Raw genomic sequence first — 25886 nt, 5'->3', positions numbered from 1 at the left:
CAGTGGATGGCTGAACACCCAGGCACCAGGCAGTTAGCTCCCTTCCATCTGGCATGGCCATGTGAACACTTCAGTTGGCTTGCCTTTTTAAATGAAGTGATTTTTAATGAAGCAAGCTGTGAATTTAATAGATACCTTAAAACAGCTTCTTTGTAACTAAGCTTTAAGTAACGAAGCAACTGCCAAATTAGCCACCAGAATCAAGAGAAAAATCCAAATCCGAACAACTGTAGGATTAAGCGTCTCTAGACTTTAGTCATCAGGCAGGTCATCTCAACTACTGGACAAAGGATGGGGAGGCTGGTGACAGGGCAGGCAAGGAAGCGCTTGGCCAACACTAAGGCAGCTGCAGCGCACGGTACTTCTCACCACTGTCTGTGCTAGTATTCTGTCTCCTACCGGCTCATTAATTGTGTGAGTTTGAACCAGTCATTTCAGCTCACTCATAATATGGGGACAATAGGAGGAGATCATTAAGTTCAGTCTGTACTACCTTGGGAGAAAGATGTTGGTTGAAAGAAATCACATGCCATTTGGAAATTCTTTTAAAGGTGGGGTTGTTGTTCAGTTGCTAACTCATGTCTGACTCTGCAGTTCAGTGGGTGCAGCAGGCCATGGCTCCCTGTCCCTTACCATCTCCCGGAGTTTGCCCACGTTCATGGCCACTGAATTGGTGACGCTATCCAACCGTCTCATCCTCTGCCACTCTCTTCTTTTGCTCTCAATCTTTCCCAGCATCAGGATCTTTTCCTGTGAGTCAGCTCTTCATATCAGGCGGCCAGAGTACTGGAGCTTCAGCTTCAGCATCAGTGCTTCCAATGAGTACTCAGGGTTGATCTCCTTTAGGATTGACTGGTTTGCTCTCCTTTCCGTCCAAGGGACTCTCAAGAGTTTTCTCCAGCACCACAGTTTGACAGCATCATTCTTTGGTGCTCAGTCTTCTTTCTGGTCCAACTCTCACATCCATACATGACTACTGGAAAAACCATAGCCTTGACTGTATGGACCTTTGTCAGTAAAGTGATGTCTCTGCTTTTTAATACACTGTCTAGCAATTTTGGAATTTAATACCACGCAATTTTGGAATCTCAAATGTAAAAAGCAGGCACATGCTGCAGAGGGTGAAGAGGACTGGGTGGGTGTAAGCAGAAGGCAAGACCCTCGGGAACTAGACAGTGCATGCATGTCCAACCTGAAGGCATTCAATTTTTAAAAAGAGCGTTAATTCAAGAAAGCACACCTGTGTGCAAGAATGAGGTCACCCGATGGCTAGTTCTGCTCTGTTTTACTGGTGAGAAGACTGACGCATTCAGAGGAGGAATGATTTGTTCAGGTTCTCACTGAGGTAGTGGGCAGCCAGCTGGTTCTACAACAGCAGCCACAGCCGGGGTGTTAAGCCCTGCTAGGAAAAGTCACCAGCACAGATGTCACTCAGTGCGAGGGGCTTTTGTTGTGATCTCTGAAAAACAGACACAAAAGTCCTTCACCACGCCCCCTTTCTGTTATGTCATCTTTCCTTTGCTCTTGGCTTTGGGAGCCTCAACCTGGCCTGGAGCAGGTGGAAGAGCTGCCTCCAGGAGATGGGGCTGCAGAGGAAGGGCCTGATCAGCCCTGGGGAAGCTGAGGCCCCATGCCTGGTGGACAGGAGGGAGGGAAGTGGGAGCGCCAGGTAGATTCAGGTAAATCCATTCCCCATCCCACCGCTCAGACACTGTGTGTGGCTTTTCCTTGTCCCTCCAGAATACAGGAGGAGAGCAAGGCCTGAGAGCAGTACCTGAGACCTTCCTTGCTGCTTGCTGGGATTTTGACCATAAGGGAGTGAGTGTTAGTCACTCTGTGTCCGACTCTTTGTGAGGCCATGGACTACAGCCCGCCAGGCTCCTCTGTCCATCGAGTTCTCCAGGCAAGAATACTGGACTGAACTTCCATGGGCTTCTCCAAGGGATCAAACCTGGGTCTCCTGCATTGCAGGCAGATTCTTTACCATCTGAGCCCCCAGGGAGGCCCACGGCAAACCCGTGCCTTCATCTACCACATGGGTAAGACCATCTTTTCCCCCACACACCATGCTGAAGACTTTGCTTGCCCAGAGCTTGCATTCCAAAAAGCTTGCAAAGTCCAGCTGGGCCTGGATCTTCCCAGTCGGCCTGATCCTCCCGACTCCCAGTCTCCCTCCTCTAACTCTGGTCAGCGTCTCCTGGCCAAACTCTGAAGCACACGTTTTCTCCTCACTGGTTGCCAGTGGAACAGGGCTCCTGCCACCTGACTGAGGACTGATGACTAGAAGGCAGGCAGAATTTGTCAGAATCATCACATTTGCTGTGTGGCTCAAAGCAGTGGTGCTGGTTTTATATTATACAAACCCTTGTCCAACTGTGTCTGTCTTGAACTGAAGGTCAAAGGGTCATTCTCTTTGATGTACAACCACAGGCTCCAAATATGATATATGGTTTGCAGTTGGGAGGAAGATTCTCTATTTATCTGTCTGTTTAATGAACAGAGGCTTTGTGATGGCCTATCACGTGCTGTGATTACGGTCCAGCCACCTTACTCTTGGGCTGTGCTTTGCTCACCAGCTGGAATGAAGAGGGGAGGTTGCCCACCTTCCTTTGAGGAAGTAGGGGGTCCTCATGCCTGGGAAGCTTCCTCCATCAGTTTCTGTCCTCTCTGGTGTCATTCCTTAATTATCCCAAGGCTACAGGGGTTTGCTGATGAAAACGAACACTTTGAAACCAAAAGTTCACATTTTAACCTCGTTGTTGTTCAGTCGCTCGGTCACGTCTGACTCTGCGACCCCATGGACTGCAGCATGCCAGCACGTTTTAACCTAGAAGAATACATATGTACATACTGCTATATTTTAAAACAGATAACCAATGAGGACCTACTGTATAGTGCAGGGAACTCTACTCAATACTCTGTAATAACCTACATGGGAAAAGAACTTGAAAAAAGAAAGGGTACATGTATATGTATGATTGAATCACTGTGCTGTGCCCCTGAAACTAACACTTGTTAATCAACTATACTCCAATAAAAAAAAAAAAAAAAGAAACCAAACCCACTACGATGAAGTGAGCAACATCCTTTCCTAAGCCTGACAGAAACATAGTAGGAGGGCTTCAGTGAAGTCTCAAATCTATTAAATAGCCAAGCACCAAGGTACAAAGTCATTTCTTCACAGCAGTTCAACTCTGCTCCCTTTTGTATAGCTGAAGATGACATTGAATCCTCGGCACACTTTCAAACCATTTTCCTCCAGTGACTTAAAAAATTATAAATGAAAAGTTTGAAAAAACAAAGTCTTTAATCCTCATCTCCCAAGCTTTATATTCCATTATTCTGAGTAACTGATATGTGTGAAAACACTCTCAGTTTCAATTTAGCTCAACCTCAGACTCACCAGGAACAGCTTTTAAATTGTTCATACAATTCCTATCAATCAGCTGGGGTTGTGTAAAGGGAAATAGGAATACGGAAACCTAATCACTTCTTCTGTGAAAAATCACCATGTTTTCCTGTTTGGGGACAGATCAGATCCTAGGAAGCCTTTCCTGCAGATTTCCACCATTTCCTGGCTGTTTCATTTTAATCTTGACATTGTTGAGCTGATCTATTACTTCATGAGTTTCCCGGGCAAGGGTAGGTGTTACTGATATATGTCTTAGGAAAGCCCATTGGCAGGTATTCCCATGCTAGAAGCTGATGTTGCAAGCACGCGATCTGCACACAGAAAGCCGGATTTCCTTGGCAAACTGCTCAATCAGATATACAATCACGGCAAAAGGCGGAAGTCAAGGCACACATTTTTTGGAACAAACTGTGCTATTTTTATTGGTTTGCTGTATTTCACCCTTATAAAAGCATGGTATTAGAGTTCATCTTACAGACAGAAATGAGGAAAACTGAAAATGAGTAGAGAGGACACCATAAAACCACCCAGGCCAGTCATTCTGTGAATCCTTTTATGGTTAGTGGCTGTCTATTCACTGCATTCTACCAGGTCAATATTCTTGGGGCTAATTCATCTGACAGATTGCCACTGGACACATTTTCCATCATCAACAAAAATATGTAGCCTTCCTGAGAGAAGTGCTGGCTGGGTAGGTATGAAATGTACGTGGGTTATATCCATTTTCCTTTTTGCTATGGACAGTTCGAATGCTTTCCTTTCAAACTTTGCCCAAGTAGACACAGATCTTTTAGGAGATTTACACTAGCTGGACTGTAGAGGAAATCCACCCATAATTGAATAAACCCAACCAACTCTCTTGGGTTGAAACTACCTCATTATGCTAGCTTACTTAGCACCAAGAAAATATTTAGGGTATAAAACTGAAAATGAATTAAAAATACTAAAAGAATTAGTCTCCCCATGTAGGTAGGTAGGTAAGTAGATACACACAGCAACTTACTGAAGCACTGGGTTGGCCAAAAAGTTTATTTGGGTTTTCCTGTGACACCATATAGAAAAATCGGCATGGACTTTTTGGCCAACACAGTATAATTTACTCACCTTACAATGGGCTCATTTTAAGTGTAGAATGTTTTGTTGTTTGTTTGTTTTTTTTTGCACAAGAATTTGAGCCTTTTGGAGACCAAAGAGATCACGGAGAATCTGCAGTTCACCCTCCACACTGCAGCTCAGAGAAACAGGTATGTCACCCAGATGGTCAGTGGAAAGTGGAGAAGTGATGCCCAGTTTGGAGTTGCTATTAATAATCAGTCTATTGACTTGGCCATTTTGAGTAGAAACTCATTCTTTGCAAGGAGAGGGAAGAAAGACTTTATGTAGCAGCCTGTGTAGAAGATAGCTTTGGGTTCCTGATTCGTTAAAAATGAACATCCAGTTGCTGGCTGCAGAGAATATAAGAAACAACAGGAGAGGAAGTATCTTCAGAATGGGATTGAGGAAGATGAAGGCTTATGGTGGATGAAGGACTGAGAGTTTACTAAAGAATGGGAGTCTGTGGAGTTAAGCAATTCCAACTGATGTAATGTCTGGATGCTGACAAATAAAATTTATAAATGGCTTTTTAAACCACTTCCTCTAGCAATGGGAATTGTTACTATCACATTGATTTTGAAATGAAATGTTACGGAATTTTCTTGCTTTAATGAGAAGGCAGAACCAACTGGTAAATAAAGTGATGATTAAAGCAATTAAAGAGGGAAAATGATAAATAAAGTAACAATACTCCTAATGCTTAAACCCAAATAGGCAGGTTTTGCTGATTTGCTGAAAAGATTCATTTTCATCTTGAAGTAAACATATTGAGAAGCAACGCTCACTGTGAATAAACCTGCCCTTTGGTAAGAGGAGAAAAGTCAATTAGTAATGTCATTTGTTTAAAAATCTGCCTGCACCTGGTTCTCATTTGTCCTCCAGCTGAGAAACCAAAGACAACTTCTTTTTATTGCTTGTGGTCAAACAGCAAGTTCATCTCGCCATCGGATGATCAAACGGCCAGCCTCCCCCAGCTTGAGAAGGCCTGCCTTTCACTTTCAACTTGTTCAATCATCATTAACTCTGAAAAATGTCACATTCCATTTGTGCAATGGAAATGTCACCACCAGTGACCGTTTGGGTGAAGTTTTTGTAGGCGAGGCCCTAAATTGTGCAGAGCACCTCACACGTTCTCAAGGTCTTCTGCCCTGTTTCCTTGTTTAATAACAGTGGTCTGAGATCCTGGAGTCCATCTATAGCCTGACACCCGTGGCTCTGAAGAAACCTCTGTGTGGGGGTACATGTGCCTCTCTGAGACTGCAAGGGTTCACTGCATGACCTGACACATGTGTGTTATCTGACATGCATGCACCCCCAACCCCAGCCTTTGTTAGCTATTATGCATCCACATACTGGGGTTTTTGCCAAGTAAAAAGTCTTCTCTACTGGGGAGAGACCAGTTTAAAAAAAAGACCACTGGATACAGCCCATTTCAAAGCAAGGTTTCTTTCTTTGGGAAGCCAGCTGCCCTGGAAAGAGCTGCAATATCAAGCTGGGGAGGTTCCACAAAGTTTCTGGAAAGGAGAAATAGGCTTCTTTTTAACTTTGGCCATTGGGCTTGAAAATCTTTGCCTCCTTTGTTTATTATTTAATTATATTTCCTCCTCTGCAGAGAAGTTCTGAAATGAAAATCTTAAGGAATGTGGTAGTGAGCTAAATCCTCATGGCACTCTACAGAAATGAATTTCTGGAAGTAGATGTCAAGCAGCAAGACACCTAAATTAAGAGGTCATTTGATCTAGAATCTTAAAAAGGAGTATTGAGTTTATTGGGGCAAGTCAAATAAATTTTGTGCTATTTGGCAAGGATGTCACAGCTAAAACAGCCCCCAGTTATGGGTCCTGATTAGACTTTCAAGGTCAGAACCAAGAGAATGTATAAGCAGAGCACTCTAGAACCTTAGTGCCAACACGCTAACATGCTGTTTTAAATAGCCTCCAAGAAGGGCTTCTTGATTTCTAGCTTTAGTTTAGTGTCAAAGTTCCACTGAGTCAGCTGAAATGAGGTTATCAGCCCAACTGGATTATAGGCACAATGTCTTGGCCTCTTCCAGCTAGCTCTGGTTCAAGTGTATTAGAATATTTATTGTTGCCAATATGCAATTTTTGATTGGCTGGCAGCTGGGGAGTAGGAGAGAAGGCAAAGGTAACTTAATAATTTTTTCCAGTTTCTCCAGTTAATACAAAGACACTTGCTCCTTGAAAGGAAAACTGTGATGAACCCAGGCAGCATATTAAAAAGCAGAGATACCTCTTTGCTGACAAAGGTCTGTATAATCAAAGCTATAGTTTGTCCAGTAGTCATGTATGGATGTGAGAGTTGGACCACAAAGAAGGCTGAGCACCAAAGAATTGATGCTTTTGAATTGTGGTGCTGAAGAAGACTCCTGAGAGTCCCTTAGACTGCAAGATCAAACCAGTCCATCCTAAAAGAAATCAACCCTGAATATTCACTGGAAGGACTGATGCTGAAGCTGAAGCTCCAATACCTTGGCCACCTGATACGAAGAGGTAACTCAGTGGAAAACACACTGATGTGGAGAAGGATTGAAGGTAAAAGGAGGAGGCAGCAGAGGATGAGACAGGTAGCATCACTGACTCAACAGACATGAATTTGAGCAAACTCTGGGAGACAGGGGAGGAAGGGAAGCCTGGCATGCTGCAGTCCATGGGGTGGCAAAGAACCGGACACAATTTAGCAACTGAACAACAATACATGATCGGACCCTGGGTCTAAAGAAGAATCACGTGGCTCCTAAAATAGGAAAGATAATGTCCTGCCATTTTAATGGCTGGGTTGACACCATCACTTTTAAGAAAAGAAATATCAATACTAGGTTATTAGCTGAAAAAAGCTTGTGTGTAATTTCTTAGGAGAGATTTTTAAAAATTCAAACTCTTGCATATATACCTAATATTATAAATGTTTTATAGATATTAATTCATTTACCCCTCATAGTAACTCCAAGAGGTGAAGTCACTTACCTAAGGTGTAGAACTAGTCAAACCCCCAAATGTAGGTCTTTGTGCGTTATACTACACCCCACTCCAGTATTCTTGCCTGGGGAATCCTATGTACAAGGAGCCTGGCAGGTTACAGTCCATAGGGTCACAAAGAGTTGGATATGACTGAAGCGGCCGAACACACATGCAGTTATACTTTTCTACAAAGATTTCTCAGACTAGCCAACCCAAATCCCATTTATCTGTTGCTTCAAGGTGAGCAATGGTGTGCAAAGAGAACAGTGTTTGATCTGTTTGCTCCGTGTCACAGGCATGGAAAAATGGAGATCAAGTCTCTAAAACGTCCCCTATCTCCTCACACTGATTTCTTCTACTCTCTCATCTCCACTTCATAGAGGTCACCTTTCTGCCATTGGCTCCCGAGTGCTGGCTCTGTGTCTCATGTCACACACACACACATGTGTGTGCACACACACATACACACACAGCTATTACTATGCTTCAGTGAAGCGGCACAGGGTCTGTGAGCTGGGCATAAAAGCAGACATCATTTGCTCATTAGAGCTAAGTTTTCAAGACGTGCCCCAATTACTGACCTCCACTAACGGCCTGGGTTTGCGCTCGACTGCAAACCTGAAGTGGCAGAGTTCACAGTAGCTGGTGTTTGAGGACGACAGCCAGTGTTCCAGGCAGCTCCGATGAATTGTCCCCAAGGTCCCTGTACATTCACACGGAGAGAGCAAGTCCTCTTGACTGCTGCCCTCGTGGCAGATCCTGCACATCGGCCGGTCATTGAAAGGACTGCAAGAGAAGGAGGGAAAACACACCAGCACCTGCTGGTCACGGGCTGGTAACCACCGCCACGCCATGGTCCTCCAGCTCTGGGGCCTTCGGACCCTCCCCCGCGGCAGCTGCTCAGAACATACATCTGCTTTAAAACCCGATATCTACACTGGCATTCGGCCATGGGGGCCAGGGTCCTTGGGCATCTACTTTTGTCAAAACAATGAACTAGGGGGTGGCTAATACCAGAGTAGGTGGACCCAGGGACATAGTGAGGGAAAAGGAGCAATGTGTTAATTTTGCCTTGGACGTTGATGTAGTTCAGGCAAACTATCAGTTGAAAAATAAAAATCATCCTTTGCTAGTAAGAAATTGTTTGCAAACAGCACCGATTTATAGTTTCTAGACAAACTGAGTCTTTTGAACCAGGCTGGGACACTTTTGAATACCCAGAGGTTCTTTGCCTTTCTCTTTTTAGTGGGATGGGAGAGTGAGAGGAGGAAAACAGATGGGCAGCCGACCCTGAAGCCACCACACAGAACTGCAGCCTGAGCCGGAGCACAGAGCTGGAGCTTTCCTATGTTGCACTTCGGGCTGCTGAGGACACTCAGCTGAAAACCGGTAAAGCTATGTCCTACCAAGGTGGCCTCAGTCCAGGGCTTGGCCTTTAACTTGGAAACATCACCCCTGTGAGGACTCATGGTGTTGTGGCTAGTGAGGCAGGCTCTGGAGTCATGCCACTTGGGCTCAAACCCCAGCTCTGCTGCACATAAGCTGGCTCACTTTGGGCAAGTAATGTCTTCTCTCTGGACTTTAGCTTCCTCATCTCTAAAATGGGCACAAAGCAGGGTACTGTCCTCATATGGTGACTGTGAGGATGAGAAAGTGTAATCCAGGCTACAAGCTTAGATGAGGGACCAGCAGGTAGTAAGTGCCTAGTTAATGCTCACTATTTTCACTCGTAGAAAAACTCAGGTCAGGGAAAATCAAATGGCATGGCCCTCATCACGTATGTCAAAGGCCAAGGGAAAGCTCCAAGTAAGATGGCCTCAGTTCTCAATGGATACTGGAGGGCTATCTGCCTCTGATCAATGTCTTTTTATACTGTTAGAGGTCCTTACAGGGTATTAGATTTTTAAATGTCATCACTGTATGTGCAAACCCAAGGACCAGACTCTCTACCCACCTTTCCCCACTTCTTCCTGTCCCCCAAAGCAGACAGTGACCCAGGCTTATGCTAACCCCACTCTCTCTGGCTCCATCTTTGTGGAAACAGCCACGAAAACACTGCTCTTTCCCAAAGGCTTTTCTGGGGATGATCCTGGGACTGAGTGAAGGCTAAAAGGGGAGTAAAAGAGGAAAGGAGACTCCTTCCCACTTGCCAAAAGGAGCCCCACATGCTCAGGGGTGGGAAAAGAAAGTTTAAAGAGTTGACTTTTTTCTCTCATTATTCCTGGCCTCCATCATTCACACTGAACCAAAATGCTTATAAAATTGTAAAAGTTCTGGTTTACACTACCATATGGTAGGAGAACATGTAAAAATGCCTGATACACACACGCACGCACACACACACACACTGGCTCCCAGGTCTCAGTCGTTTCAGCTCTGCAGCCCGTGCTTCCTGATCAGATGGGGTGTTTGACGGCTCGAGGGCGACAGGAGCGCATGCAGACAGATAACTATCTGTCTCCACTCACAGCTGAGCACTCACACTCACTGCCTCCTTGTATTCTGAGTCCTAACCAACTGTTATAAGTTTTCCCAGAGGTAGAAAAATATATATGGACCTTTTTTTTTTTTTTTTAATTTCTTCCCTTTGTGAAGGCCACACAGACTGACAGTCGAAGGCACAGGATAGTGTTTATAACATGTGTGGGTGGGCGACTCCATGTCTGGCGGCCAGCACACATGGGGCCAGGGGGTTCGGGGTGGCACAGAGAGTGCTCTGGTATCACCAGGAGTCCTGTTGCACGTAGGGGCTGATGAGCCTGTATCTGCACTGGAGGAGTTGGCTGAACTGCTCAGACCAAGGTAAGCAGTCGAGGTCTGAGTGACTGACCCGAAGTTTCAGGGTCAGACGTGTCAGCAGTGAAATCACAGGGCATGTCTACTATTGAAATACATTTCACAGTCATAAATCAGGTCCCACTTACTCATTCTGAAATAAATGGAGAAGCCAAGGAGCATTTAGTGGCCAGGCAGCCTGTGGCTCTCCACCTGCCAGTGGGTGGCGAGAGCACCAGAGGAGACCTCCGAGGACACAGGGCTGGCCTGGAAAAACCATGTCTGGGCTGCTCAAAGCCTTCAGTCTGGCTCAGCTCATCACTCAGGGGAGACGAGCTGCGGGGTGTTAATGATAGTACTTCACAGGGCAGAGTGTGTATCAAGGATTGTGGAGGGGGCATGTGGAGGGCAAAGAAGGAGGCAGCAGAAGAAGCCCCCAAATGGGGATGTGCCCGAGGAACCCCCAGGAAGCTGCGCTGAATGGGCCCCCATCACGGGGTGCTGACTAGCCTGCACACGAGAACGTCACTTCAAAAGTTTTACCCACGTATCCAATCACTTTGGCTCAGGCACCTGAAACCAGAGGCCTCCTTGGTTCTATCCTAACAAAGGGGGCTACCTTTGTTAGTACCTGAAGTTGACAAGAAAGTAATTACCGTTGCAAGGTCAAAATAACAAATGTTAAGCAAGTGACCCTGCGCCTTGTGGGATCCTTCCCAGCCTGGCTCTCTGCGAGTGTGACTTTAAGCAGAAAACTCCACAGTGTGAGTTTTAGCTTTTTACCCCATTGCTATAGAAACGGCAATAACAGAACTTGTGTAGTTTTTTTTTTTTTTTCTTTCCAGTACCTCCTCTCATCTGACACAAAGACCTGAGCACTAATTACATTCCCTTCGGCATTTCACATCTGACAGAAAGCGCTCGGGATCAATTACAGATTCATTGATTTTAATGGTGGTACTACCTCTGGGTGGCAAGGGTCCGCACTACTGTTGACAGCAGCTGCCCGTCCTTAGCGGAAACTTGCATGACATACTGCGGCTGCCCATTCACCAGGCTGCCACAGTCCTCCACGGTCTTCACCACGGGCGCAGCAGAGCCGGTGCAGTCTGGCAGCACTTCGGGCAGGTGACTGCAGCGGCTGGTTGTCATGGTAACAGACAGCAATTACTCTGCTAATGGCTTCCACATTCATACAGGATTTCCATCTAAGAGAGATCAGAAAACAGTTTACTTGGGCAGGGTACTTAATAGAAAACGGAGAATTATGGCCACCATCATCATGTCATGATTTAATAGAAATAACAGGTGGTACTTTATCTTGCAACCATTTACAAAGCACACGCACACACTCAGCCCATGAGAAACAGTAGATATGGTTATGAACAGGACAGTGAGCGTGTCAGTGTATGTAAACACCGAGGATCAGAGAGGGGAGGGCATGGTGGGCCCTGCAGCCAGATCTGAAGAGAAGATAAGCAGTTCTCCCGCTCTGGGCCAGAGAAGCAATAAGTCTTTGTTGACACTCTCTCAGAGTTCCTAGAACCATTATTAAAACCGTTTGCAACTATTTTTTTCTTGGAAGCAATTTATCCTCTATGCAGCTTCATTCTGAGATGCTAAGATTAAAAAGAGAGAGAGTGAAAAAAGGCAAAAAGAAAGGAGGGGAAAAAAAACAAAACCATGTGAATTTGGCCAAATAGCACCTTCCTGGGCAATATTTGCCAAACGTGAATCACTCAGTTAATGAACCACCTTTCTGACTTTTCCCATATCTGTGTTCCATAACAAAATTATCTACTTAATGTGTCTTGAAAATTAGCTTGCTTTAAAAAGTTAACCTATTTTAGCCTTGTCTTAAAGTTATTCATGAAATGATAAGTTTGATGAGCTTGTTATACCAATTTTCTTTTATTTTTATTTATTTTTTTTAATCTTTTACTCAATTTATTTATTTATTTTTTCTGTTGTTGAGATTGTTTTATTTCATTGATTAGTCATTTCTTAGAATCTCACTACACAATCAATGTAGCTTGAATTATTCTTTTATACTGATAAGGTTAGTGCCTTCACTATGTTTTTTCCATAATTTTACTGTATTTTTTTATCCACTTATTTTTCTAGCTTTATTTTACAAATTTTTCTTTTTTTTTTTTTAATTTTAAAATCTTTAATTCTTACATGTGTTCCCAAACATGAACCCCCCTCCCACCTCCCTCCTCATAACATCTCTGTGGGTCATCCCCATGCACCAGCCCCAAGCATGCTGTATCCTGCGTCAGACATAGACTAGCGATTCAATTCTTACATGATAGTATACATGATAGAATGCCATTCTCCCATATCATCCCACCCTCTCTCTCTCCCTCTGAGTCCAAAAGTCTGTTATAGACAGCTGCGTCTTTTTTCCTGTCTTGCATACAGGGTCGTCATTGCCATCTTTCTAAATTCCATATATATGTGTTAGTATACTGTATTGGTGTTTTTCTTTCTGGCTTACTTCACTCTGTATAATCGGCTCCAGTTTCATCCATCTCATCAGAACTGATTCAAATGAATTCTTTTTAATGGCTGAGTAGTACTCCATTGTGTATATGTACCACAGCTTTCTTATCCATTCATCTGCTGATGGACATCTAGGTTGTTTCCATGTCCTGGCTATTATAAACAGTGCTGCGATGAACATTGGGGTACATGTGTCTCTTTCAATTCTGGTTTCCTCGGTGTGTACGCCCAGCAGTGGGATTGCTGGGTCATAAGGGAGTTCTATTTGCAATTTTTTAAGGAATCTCCACACTGTTCTCCATAGTGGCTGTACTAGTTTGCATTCCCACCAATTTTCTTTTAAAGATGTTTATTTTTTTGGATGTGGGCCATTTTTAAAGTCTTTGTTGAATTTGCTGCAATATTGCTATAATATGTTTCAGTATTTTGGTGGTGAGACATGTGGGATCATAACTCCTGGACCAGGGATTGAAACTGTACCCCCTGCATTGGAAGGCAAAGTCTTAATCACTAGACCTCCAGGCAAGTCCCTATATATTTTTTTAATGGACATTACAATAAATACATTAGTACTAAGCTTTTGGTTCTTTTTGTGTACCATTTAACATCTAGGGACACTGCCTTCTCAGAGGTGAACACATAGGTGAATGAGGTCTCTACCACCTGTTACGAATAATCCATTCTTAATAAGGACCTTACCTCGCTGACACATAGCCTGTCACATAGACTGCAAGAAATTCTGTTTCCAATTTGTGCAGTGTAGGCTTGAACTTGACCTCAAATCCAAAGCATTCAGACCCAGTGGAGTAAGGAACTCCACTGCATCCAATAATAGATTTGCATGTGATGTGTAAGAAATAGAGGCCTTAAGAGAAACTCGCAGGAGGCAGTTTTTTACGTCTAAAGTTGACAGGACACAGTTTCACAGTCCATACACACCGTCTCCACCCAGCCTGCTCACCTTGAGCTTCTGAGCCCGGCACAGCCTGGACTCAGTGGACAGTGGCAGGGCTGGTGGACAGACTAAGCTCCTGTCAATTAGTGGTCTGGGTGGTCAAGGCCCCAAGTGTAAATAAATCTGCCTCCCAACCTTAAGAGGATTTTTGGAATTCCTCAAAGGGTTATTTTCTACTAGATATTTGTCTCTATTTACTACATTTTACTTGACTCCTACAGGTCTGGAAAATAGACTCTGCCCAACTTCCAGAGCAATGTCCATCCACTGGACATTCTCAGGAGGAGAATGCCGGGTTTTCAGATGAACTTGAGCTTCTGCGGTCACTGCTGACAAGCACATATCCGCAGCCCTGACCAGCGGATGGGAATGGAATCCCCTCCTTCCTGCCGAGGAGTCTGGCTGGCCTCCCCTTCCTGTCCTCCTTGGCTGCCTCTAGTCCTCTCGGGGTCTGCGGTCTGGCCTCTCCCAGGAGCCCTTTGAAAACTGGCAATGGGGCCGGGGGCGTGGACACCAGCCATGGTCTGAGGCCTGATGTGAGGCAATGGCAGGACTCCTGCTATCAGGACCCTCCAGCCTTCTCAACCCCCAGGTACCAAGCATTCAAAAAACCCAATGAGCTGATCAGCTAGTATAGTGTTGCTTGTTAAAAAGGATTTGTCTCTTTTATTTTTTCTCACATTACAAAATCAAGAAATATATGTTAAAGAAAGTACAGAAAAGCACAAAGAAAATAAAACTCACTCAAAATGCCACCACTTGAATAACCACAGTAAACTTTTTGGGTGGATAGCCTTTTAAGTTTTGGCAGGATTGGCAGGGTGGAGCTGATTTGTAACTGGGGTCAGATAGCTTTATCTTTTTTTTTTTTCCCCAAGTTTTCAGACCACAGAACAAAAAGGATGTTCAAAGGTCAGCTTCGAAAACTATGTCTAACCCCTCTTCCCTTGGCCTGCTCTGATAAAACCCCACTGACATGATTTTAAATTCTCATAGTGCCTGACAGTCACAAAGTGTAACTTCCTGGCACAGCTCTCTTGCTTCACAAGGCAGCCATAGATTAAGAGCCAGGGGTGTGTTGGCAGGAAAAGCAGACACGGTGACCTTCTTGCCGCACGAAATCATTATGTCTGGGTGCGCTCTGAGAGTCTATTTACGGGTTTTGCATAACTCCAACTCAGAGGCCCAAGCACTCCCTCCCTCCATTCCATGGAGCTGCAAGGAGGAGGAGAAGGGCTGCAGGGTGAGAAAAGGAGGCCCGGCCGGCCGGCGCTGAGGCTGCCCTTCATGAGGGGACTGCCTCTTAGACACATGAGGTCCCCAGGTTCATTCACTTATAAACTTAAGACTAAGCCCTCGCTGAGGGCTTCCCAGGTGGCGCAGTTGGTAAACAACTTGCCTGCCAAGGCAGGAGACACAAGAGACGCACTTTGATCCCGTTGGTCTGGAAGATCCCCTGGAGAAGGAGATGGCTACCCACTCCAGTATTCTTGTCTGGAGAATCCCTTGGACAGAGGAGCCTGGTGGGCTACAGTCCATGGTGTCACAAAGAGTCAGACACAACTGAGCGACTGCACACACACACACACACACACGCACACAGAGGTAGTAGTTCTAAATGTATGACCTAGATCTGCAATTAAATTGCCCTTAAAACAGTTCTGGAAGTAGAGTTTCCTTAGAAGTATAATTTTACTTTTGGATGATATTCTTCATTTCACTTGCCTTCTCAAAGGCAACAGAGCTATTACCCACCAGCTGATCAGTTTATTCCTTTCACAGAGAGCACCAGGCACTGAACTGGGCATAAAGGAAAAAGATTCCTCCTCTACTTTGCCTTCTCCTGCAAGCAAGCCCTGGCTCTTTCTCTCATGCTCTGCACCCATCTTAGCACCTGATTGAAATGATACTCGCGTCCAACACTCACTGAAGAACACGCCGGCACATCTGCTGACCACCACACACCAGAATAATCCTGACGTACTAAGTCCAGTGTGCCAGAGGTGAGTCCCCACGCTCCTGAAAGACTGTCTTGAATTGAAAATGTGGCGGGAGGGATTACATGGAGGATGGGCACCTTGACCTTGGTGGGAAGGGCTGAGTGGGCACCAGCCCCAGAAGAGGGAGTCTAATCAGGTGGAAGAAGAGAGAGGGGAGCATGTCTCCCCAACCTCAGTAAAAAAGAAGCCCTGAGGCTGAGATCAAGGCATGGGGCAGAAGTGGTTCTCGCAGGCTGCGGGCATCAATTGGCATGCACATGTTTGCACCTGGGGCAGTGACAAATGGCCCACTGGTTTGCCCTGTCTCTTCCAGAGCCACTTAGGCTCTTGCTGAGGATGCTAAAAATAGTCAGGCTGTAGCCTAGTCAGGGTCTGTAGCGTAGCACTGGTCTTCCACTGATTTTCCTGAAAAATGTCAAGTGCCATTTGATGGCCTTTTTTTTGTTTGTTAACATTAATACTGCTCCTAGGAAATTCCCCCAAGAATTTTGCTCTCTGGATTTCTCAGGACAAAAACACTAATGCTGGGAGGGAGCGGTGTCCATATAACTGCGAAACCTCAAATTACACTGATGGGAGTTCTTTCTTGGTTAGGTTTGACACCTTATATAATTCCTCAGGCTGAGAATAAAACATGATTTGGCACTGGCCAAATTCTGCTGCACTCAGTGGGCGGACTGGGAATAGGTGTGTGAGAGGGAGACAAATAAAAAAGGAAGGAGGGGCTACAGAAATGAAAGCCTGATTAGACAGTTGTGAAGCTAGAAAGGACTGTCTGTGAAACTATGACCCCTTTAAAGGCTAGAGTACAGTTTCATAAAAGCATGGACCCAACCAGGCTGCAGCTAATCATGGCTGAACAGGCTGCTGAAGGTGAGTGATTTCCATGGGAACACGGCTGGCATCATGAGGATGCATTCACAGGACATGGGGGAAGGGCAGGGAAGCGAGCCGTGCTCACCTCTGCAGCCTTTGTGCCCCACAGCCCCTGAACCTCCGCAAAGATCGTGGAGTTACAGGAAAGGCTCTGTTCTTAGAAGCAGGACATCAAAGCCTGCGCCCTGGCTCATCACTCACCAGAGTAAACTGCACAGTCTCTCAGACTTTGCTGAGATTTTTTGCATTTGAAATCAGAGTATTGATACTTCCTGAGCCACCTCTTCTGGTTATTTGTGAGGTTTAAAATAGGATGAGACATGTGAACGTGCTCTGCAAGTTGGATGAGCCATGCACAGGGAGCTATGCATATTTACATGTTATTACTGCATTAGCCTTCTTTCTTGTTCTCTGTCTGGCCTGAGCTGCCTCTTGTTTCGGTTTTCTAGAACTGTCTTCCTCCATCGCTGGTCAGTTTGTACCCACTGCACCCTTTAGATCACACTGAGCCCTGACCTTGTACCACTCCGTCTTCTCCCAGTGGGGAGTACAAAGGGAATCTTCCTTGCACCCAACTTCTCATTCTCCCGAGACCTGTCACCTCCATACCCCCTACACAGGTTGCACTTGTCCATGGAAATGTTTAGTAAAGATCCATGATGAAAAATTGCTATTATGTTTGCTATTCATATCTATTTGTTACCATAGCTACCCTTATCTTGGGCTTCCCAGGTGGCGCTGGTGGTAAAGAACCTGTCAATGCAGAAGACGTAAGAGATGCGGGTTCTATCCCTGGGTCGGGAAGATCCCCTGAAGGAGGGCATGGGAACCTACCCCAGTATTCTTGCCTGGAGAATCTCATGGATAGAGAAGCCTGGTGGGCTATGGTCTACAGAGCCACAAAGAGCTGGACACCACTGAAGCAACTTAGAATGCATGCATACCTTTATCTTAGCTAATCTATTGTGTGATAAATACACTGAAAAATAAAACAGAAGCCACTCCCAGATACTTTTTCAAGCCTGCTTCTATCAGATCTGTGTTTTCAGTACCAAGTCAACTTTAATTTCTCAGATGTAAAATGACAAAGTTATTTGGGGGAGGTACCTGGTACATTGGCAACTCTATTTGGGTATAAAAATTATCCACAGGATTTAAAGGTGTAAATGGGCATAATACTGTGTGTATGCTGGCACTAACCTGGTCATGTGGGCTGCCTGGGCAGTGGGCTGAATAGGCCTAAGCTCAGAGGGGTATTCCAGAGCTAGCCTGGACCTCCAAATTCAACCCTAATGATAATTCCAGAGATTTTAAAAAATAGGCTCCTCAGGTCACAATACACCTGGAAGGGTCCTGTGTATAATCTCTGCAATCAGAGTTTTCAACAGAAGGATTCACTTATTCTTTCATCCATTCAAACAAGCATTTTTTGAGAGTTTACTGCATATTCCTATGACGTTTCTGGTGGTACAGAGTCTAACCATTTCAAGTCCTGCTTTTCATTTCCCAAAGAAAAGCATAGGTCTCCAAATAGTCTAGAGTGTTCCCCAGACTCTCTCCAAGGCTGCAAAGCCATGAGGCTCCGTACAACAGAGTGGGCTTTGTACATGAGTCCACTGTATGACAAGGCTATATATTGTCACCCTGCTTATTTAACTTATATGCAGAGTACATCATGCAAAATGCTAGGCTGGATGAATCACAAGCTGGAATCAAGATTGCGGAGAGAAATATCAACAGCTTCAGATATGCAGATGATACCACTCTAATGGCAAAAAGTGAAGAGGAACTGAAGAGTCTCTTAATGAGGGTGAAAGAGGGAGTGAAAAAGCTGGCTTAAAACTCAACATTCAAAAAACTAAGATCATGGCATCTGGTCTCATCACTTCATGGCAAATAGAAGGGGCAAAAGTGGAAGTAGTGACAGATTTTATTTTCTTAGGCTCCAAAACCATTGCAGACAGTGACTGCAGCCATGAAATTAAAAGACTGTGGCTCCTTGGAAGGAAAGCTATGACAAACATAGACAGCATATTAAAAAGCAGAGACATCACTTTGCCGACAAAGGTCTGTATAGTTAAAGCCATGGCTTTTCCAGTAGTCATGTATGGATGTGAAAGTTGGACCATAAAGACGGATGAGCACCAAAGAATTGATGATTTCAAATTGTGGTGCTAGAGGAGACTTTTGAGAGTCCCTTGGACTGCAAGGAGATCAAACCAGTCAATCCTAATGGGAATCAATCCTGAATATTCATTGGAAGGTCTGCTGCTGAGCTGAAGCTCCAATACTTTGGTCACCTAATGTGAAAAGCTGACTCACTTTTTGATTGGAAAAGCCCTTGATGCTGGGGAAGATTGAAAGCAGAAGGAGAAGGGGGCAGCAGAGGACGAGATGGTTGGATGGCATGACTGACTCAACGGACATAAATTTGAGCAAACTCCAGGAGATAATGAAGGACGAGGAAGCCTGGTGTGCTGCAGTCCATGGAGTTGCAAAGAGTCGGACGTGACTCAGTGACAATAACAACACTAGCAATCATGTATTTGCTAATTCAGAGGACAGCACTCCATGCTCTAAATTTGAGGGAATGAAAGTGCAGAACTATGGCATGGCTAGATGGCTTTCTGCTCCCACAGAGCTGTGCGTCGTTAAAGCTGATCCAGGATTCGGAAACCTGACTTTAGTTTTACATGAGCAAATCTGCTTCCAAAAGGGTCTCTAAAGTGTCCCTTAGCCTTCTTCGAGGAGCTGCATACTCATGGAGCAAGTCCTCCTCTAATGAGGCCAAGGAATGGATGATACAAGTCGGTTGGTAACTGAAAGGGGGAAAAATAGCAATAATGACCTGTCCAGGAACTTTCCCCTCTGAGTTGATTTCTAAGAACAGTCTCTGAGAATAGGAACACTCTTTGATAGAATATTTCCCTGGGTTTTCAGGCATGTTATAACCAGACAGTGCACTGCATGGCTGATGAACTGAGTTAGAATTCCGTATGTTCAGAGAAAATGAAGGCAGGCAAGAAATCACACACTGACCTTCCTTTCCAATGAAAACGGAGCAAATGACTAATTTCAAAACCATTAACATGTAAAAGCAGCATATTTCTTCTGAGAACAGGGCACAAAGGCTCTCCAAGGAGATGGCTGGGACATGATTACCAGCAACATTTAAGTTTTCAAAAACATGCCAAGGAGGCTATTCACTAAGAGCGTGTTAGCGGCAAAGTAGCTGCTTCATTAAACTTAAATAGCCACAGCAGGGCTGTGCTTACAGACCCAAGCTACCAAATTATACATTTCTTTTCTGGATGCTTCACTGACCTCATTATGTAGAGCGGAGAGTTTGTCATTCCAAATAAAGTGACCATCCAAGTCTTTATAAACATGCCCATCAGGTGCTTGGTAAGTCTGCAGAGTGAAACACTAGGGGCCCAGTGAATTAAAAAGAAGAAAAGAAAAAAAACCTTCTCTTTTTGTCGTTTCATTTTTCCCTGGTACATGCTCACTGTCACCCTTACAGAGCAGAGTAAGCAGGTGAAATGCCTGTTTCCAAGCATGAAGGAATGTTTGATTTGGGGGTTATGCCATTTTATTGAGAAATGTGTAAATACCAATGATGAACCCTGGGGAGAAAAAAGCCCAGACCAGCATAAGGCAAGCTGGCTCCAGAGAGAGTTATAGCTTGTTCCCTGTGTTCTATTTGAAACTTATATCCAGAGTTATTTATCATTTCCCATCCATGTTATTAATTCTGATTCTCAGCCACAAAAAGTATCAGACTAATTTTTCTTCCATTTAAAATGACTATATTTTATTTTCAGCCAGGTAAAATTCTCTAGTGCTGCTAAAGGCAAGTAACAATTATCATATTTATACATATTTTTCCCCTCAAGAAGTACTCATGAAATTAATTCAGATTTTGGAGACTATCCCATTTTTTCATTTTATTATAATTATACAGAGGAAAATGGCAATTAAAATCCCACAGCAACAACCCTATGTGTTCAAAGACACAGTGACAGCTGAATTACACTTGTAAATAACAACTGGTCCTGTCTGGGATGCCCTGCTGAGTTAGGGGAACTGTGGGGAAACAGAGCTGCCCGGTTGAGTTCTGGGGGCTGCTGAACCATCAGGGCACAACAGAAAAGTTTAAATGTCAAGTTTGAAAAACAGATGGGAGCAGGCAAAGTAGGATGAGATGTTCATGCGACGTTACTCAGAGATGAGCAATAAAAGTGTATGGTTCAGATGACATTCAAGGTGCCCTGTGCCAAATGGCTACCTGTCTAGCATAAGGAAGGTATGAAAGGGATGGCACACTGACCAGGATGTCTGAGAATACGGGAGGAAGCTATTTCAGCTACAAGTGAGGGCTGAAGATGCTCTGAGGACTGCAAGTTCTGGATTTGTGATTAGGTTCATACACATCTTCCACCAGCATCCAACTGAATGCCCATCATTAAAGGAAGTTGATTTGGGGCTCATTCCAAGTTGTGTCTCGCTCTCCTCTGTACAAACAACTCTCTACTAGCTACACAGATGTGCTCCATCTTGACCCCAGCCTCCTGCAGCCTGGAATCAAGCCAGCTGTGGCTTATTTTAAACCCCAGCATTCCCCAGGGCTTTCCTGGGCTGCATTTCACTAAGGCCATGGGGAGGTTGCCATCTTGCCCTCTCAGGAGGCAGGGTCCAAGCTCTGCATTCTGCCAGGGTTGGGGGCCCAGGCCTCTCTGCAGTCTTTGTTGGAGCCCCAGGAGACATATGGCTGGCTGACCTCCATTTACACACAAGGATATCCCAACTTACTCAGCTAGCCGAGGAATAGTAAGGCAAGGGCAAAGACCAACACTCTTCAGCTTTTGCTTTTTAGGATCTCCATCATATGCTTCATATTGCTGAAGGTCCCCAAACCCCACTGGTTCTTTCTCACATGGTCAGAATCTCTAGGTATTTTGTGTTACCTTTGTACATCCTTGGCTTTGGATTCAGAGGAAGCTCTGGGGGACGTTGCAGGGGAGGAAACAGAGCCTTGGCTTTCCAGCCAGCACCCACTTGGCACTGAGCCTCAGCTTCCTTCCTGACACTGTGGCCCTGGGATAGATATGTGCCTGGCCTGTGGGGGTCACTTGGTATCAGGCAGTGCTTAAGACCGCAATGCCCGGACCCAGAGATTGTAATACAGAGGGAAGTAAGTCAGAGAGAGAAGAACACTGTATATTAATGCATATATGTGGAAGCTGAAAACATTGTTATATATTATCTTATTTACAAAGCAGAAACAGAGACACAGATGTAGATAACAAAGGCACGGATATCAAGGAGGGAAAGGGAGGGACAGGATGAACTGGGAGGTTGGAATAGACCTCAATATATACATGACCGACACTATGTCTAAAATAGATAACCAATGGGGACCTATTGTATTGCACAGAGAACTCTACTCAGTGCACTGTGGTAACTTAAATGGAAAGATAATCCAAAAAAAAGAGGGGATATATGTACGCTTATAGCTGATTCACTTTGTTGTACAGTGGAAACTAACACAGCACTGTAAAGCAGCGATTCCAAACAAAAGAGACCGCAGGGCTGCAGGGTCATCTCACAACAGCCGAGGACCAGGGTGAGGAAGAGAGGTCCCTTCCAGACCCTACCTCTAAGTCCCCTTGCCTAGCCCACCTCTCTGCAGTCCTCGTCACTTCCCTCCCATTTTCCCAAGTGAATGTCTTGTAGGGGCTGAAATGCTTTGACAGTCTTGTATGAAAAGAGGTAAAAAAACCCCACAGCAATGCCCCCTGGAATTACTCTGCTCTTGGACACCACTACCCTTTCACTACACACACTCACACATACACACAAAAACCACAGTTTCTTTTCACTGGTTCCCTAAAAGTGTCCAGTCTTTTAAACCATCAAGATATAAACAAGCACGAGAAAAAACTAACACTTAGCCCAGGACCAAGTTATCTGAGCTGTCTTTATCACTTGATTTCTTCACAGTTGTATATCCTAAATTCTTGTGGACCATGAAATTGGTGGTGAATGGGGCCTCATTTGTGCTTGCTTCCTACTTACCTCAATGCAAAGCACTTCTGAACCTCTTCAAAGGGACCTCCGAGGCCTTATGTTTTCTAAGGAGAACACGTGCCCCCTCCTGCACTTGCTTCTCTGGCTGTCTGTCCCGTCTTGCCATGCACCTTGACTTTGGTGGATGCACTGGTCCCTGCATCTTACACAGCCCCCACCTGCTGGAGCACCAGCTTCACCTGGACTTGTTCAGTGTGAGAACCAGCCCATTCTCTCCCTAAGCCTCCAGGGGAGCCAAGCCTTCACAGTCAATGAGAAACGCCCCAGAGCATCAGCTTACACAGAGGGATGTCTTCCCTTAGGCCTCTCAACCACTCAGAGGGAAGGACCTAAATCAAGCATCTGATCTGTTCATTTCTTTGTATATTTGTCCCTGCAAAAATAATGGGTGAGGTTCCTTAACCTCACCCCACCTGTTTGACAGAAATGAAAGCAACTTTTACATGGACACTGAATTATTACCCAAGATCAGACAACCATATATACAGAGGTTAACCTTAATGTTAAAATTTTCGTCTGATGGTAGTTTGCCTTCAGAACAGAACGAAAAAATTACACTGTTAATGGCAAGAGTGTATTTTTCTGTTTTCATAGCACTATTCACTTTCCATTCTCTAAGTACTTAATAAATACAGTGGGTCTTTACTGCCTTCCAGGGTGAAAATAACAGTCATACCCCCACGGAGCTCATTCATTTGCTTTATGGGCTAAAAAATCTCTAGTGTGTCACAAATTAACACAGTGTTCCCGAGGACTATGCCTTACTCTTGAATCTCCAATTTCACTAATAAATGTGAAAAACACATGTAGCCAGATAGGTCCTTAGAGACCAGGCACTGCAGATGCTGAAGAAAGCAAGTTATTCCAGCTAAGATCAGCATTCACTTTCACACAGGGGACTATCTGTCTCCCAAATTCTCCTCCAATTGCTTGACATAAAGCGATGAAACTGGTTTTTAGTAATGACCTCCAAAATCTAACAAAACTTTTTTTTTAAAATAAAGGATATTAAAAAAATTTTTTATCATTAGAGAATGATCTTTCTCTAATCACATCACCAATGGATCCCCACCACCGTCTGAGAGAGCTGTTACTCTTTTTAAAATATTTTTCTCATGAAAAATTTCAAACAAATAGAATTCAGGAACCCACATATTTTCCATCATCTCAGTCTAACAGTTAATCAAGATTTTGCCACGCTCCTTTCACCCTTACCTCCTTCATTCTATCCTATTAAAAATTTTAAGCAAATCTCAGAAATTGTCATTGTACCTCTACACACTTCAATATGAATTTCTAAAAACATGGACATATCTTACAGGACTGCAAAGCCACGATCATACCTAGCAAACTTAATAATTTCTTTGCATCATCTGTCATCCAAGCGGTACTCAAATTTCTCCAATTATCTTGAAAAATCTTTTTTTCCAACTTTAAACTTTTTGTTTTGTATTAGGGTATAGCCAGGGCTTCCCTGGTAGCTCAGCTGCTAAAGAATCTGCCTGCAATGCAGGAAACCCCAATTTGATTCCTGGGTCAGGGAGAAGGGATAGGCTATCCACTCCAGTATTCCTGGGCTTCCCTGTTGCCTCAGATGGTTAAGAAACCACCTGCAATGAGGGAGACCTGGGTTTGATGCCTGGATTAGGAAGATTCCCCTGGAGGAGGGTATGGCAACCCACTCCAGTATTCTTGCCTGGAGAATCCCCATAGACAGATGAGCCTGGAGGGCTACAGTCCATGGCGTCTCAAAGAGTTGGACATGACTGAGTGACTAAGCATAGCACAGGGTACAGCCGATTAACAATGTTGTGGTAGTTTCAAGGAACTCAGCCATACACATACACATATCCATTCTCCCCCACACCCCTGTCCCATAGCCTGGCACATAACACTGAGCAGAGTTCCATGTGCTATGCAGTAGGTTATGGTTGCCTTGTTTAAATGATCCAGACAAGTATAACATCTGGATGCATCTAAGTCCCTCTCACTTGCACACAGTCACCTCTCTTTTTTTCTCCATGCTAAAAAAACTCATACAGGGCTCTACATGAGGCCATCTCAGTAGCCACATTCTTCTTTTTTTTTTAATTGGAGGCTAATTACTTTACAATATCATAGTGGTTTTTGCCATACATTGACATAAATCAGCCATGGGTGTACATGTGTTCCCCATCTTGAACCCCTTTCCCACCTCCCTCCCCATCCCATCCCTCAGGGTCATCCCAGTGCACCAGCCCTGAGCACCCTGCCTCATGAATCGAATCTGGACTGGCGATCTGTTTCACATATGATAATATACATGTTTCAGTGCTATTCTCCCAAATCATCCCACCCTCGCCTTCTCCCACAGAGTCCAACAGTCTGTTCTTTACATCTGTGTCTCTTTTGCTGTCTTGCATACAGGGTAATTGTTACCATTGTTCTAAATTCCACATATATGTTTTAGTATACTGTATTGGTGTTTTTCTTTCTGGCTTACTTCACTCTGTATAATCGGCTCCAGTTTCATCCACCTCATTAGAACTGATTCAAATGCATTCTTTTTAATGGCTGAGTAATATTCCATTGTGTATATGTACCACAGCTTTCTTATCCATTTGTCTGCTGATGGACATCTAGGTTGCTTCCATGTCCTGGCTATTATAAACAGTGCTGTGATGAACACTGGGGTACACATGTCTCTTTCAATTCTGGTTTCCTGGGTGTGTATGCCCAGCAGTGGGATTGCTTGGTCATATGGCAGTTCTATTTCCAGTTTTTTAAGGAATCTCCACACTGTTCACCATAGTGAATAGCCACATTCTTAATTTTTCTTGTAGTATCATTTAACTTGTTCTTCTATCTCCTGTATTTTCTAGAAACTTCCTGTCAACTCTTCTGCAGCAATAACTCATTGGTGGCACTGTGTACTTATGTACTGCATCATTGCAGAAGGCTCCTAATATAATAATGATCCATTTTTAGTGGTTTCAGGTAATGGCAGTCTGATTCCTTCATTGTGGAGTTCTTCATGATGGTTCTAATGGTCCAATGGCTGCATCCATTGATGACAAGTGCTTGAATCAATGATTTCATTTGGGGTCTACAAAATTATTCTTTTTCAATTATAACTTCCCTTCTACATTTAGTGGCTAGAATTCTCACATGAAGAAGAACTTCCCTTCATCAACCCTTTCAATCTGGTTATTCTGAAAAAC

At 44.3% G+C, this 25886-nt stretch overlaps 1 protein-coding gene across 2 annotated transcripts in view; it reads right to left on the bottom strand.

Moving 5' to 3' along the window:
- Nucleotides 1-25886, bottom strand: part of MARCHF3 (membrane associated ring-CH-type finger 3) — a 155396-nt gene that overhangs the window by 28989 nt on the left and 100521 nt on the right. For both annotated transcript variants that reach the window (XM_052642694.1, XM_052642695.1), the window contains 2 exons: nt 11225-11468; nt 8067-8271 (listed from right to left, as the gene is read on the bottom strand). In XM_052642694.1, the coding sequence (XP_052498654.1) occupies nt 8067-8271; nt 11225-11412 (393 nt within the window). In that variant the 5' untranslated portion in view covers nt 11413-11468. The remainder of the gene's footprint in view (nt 1-8066; nt 8272-11224; nt 11469-25886) is intronic.

Source organism: Budorcas taxicolor, chromosome 7 (assembly GCF_023091745.1).
Source record: "Budorcas taxicolor isolate Tak-1 chromosome 7, Takin1.1, whole genome shotgun sequence".
Taxonomy (NCBI): domain Eukaryota; kingdom Metazoa; phylum Chordata; class Mammalia; order Artiodactyla; family Bovidae; genus Budorcas; species Budorcas taxicolor.
The sequence above is the reverse complement of the archived record's forward strand: the minus strand, read 5'-3'. Positions and strand labels throughout refer to the sequence as shown.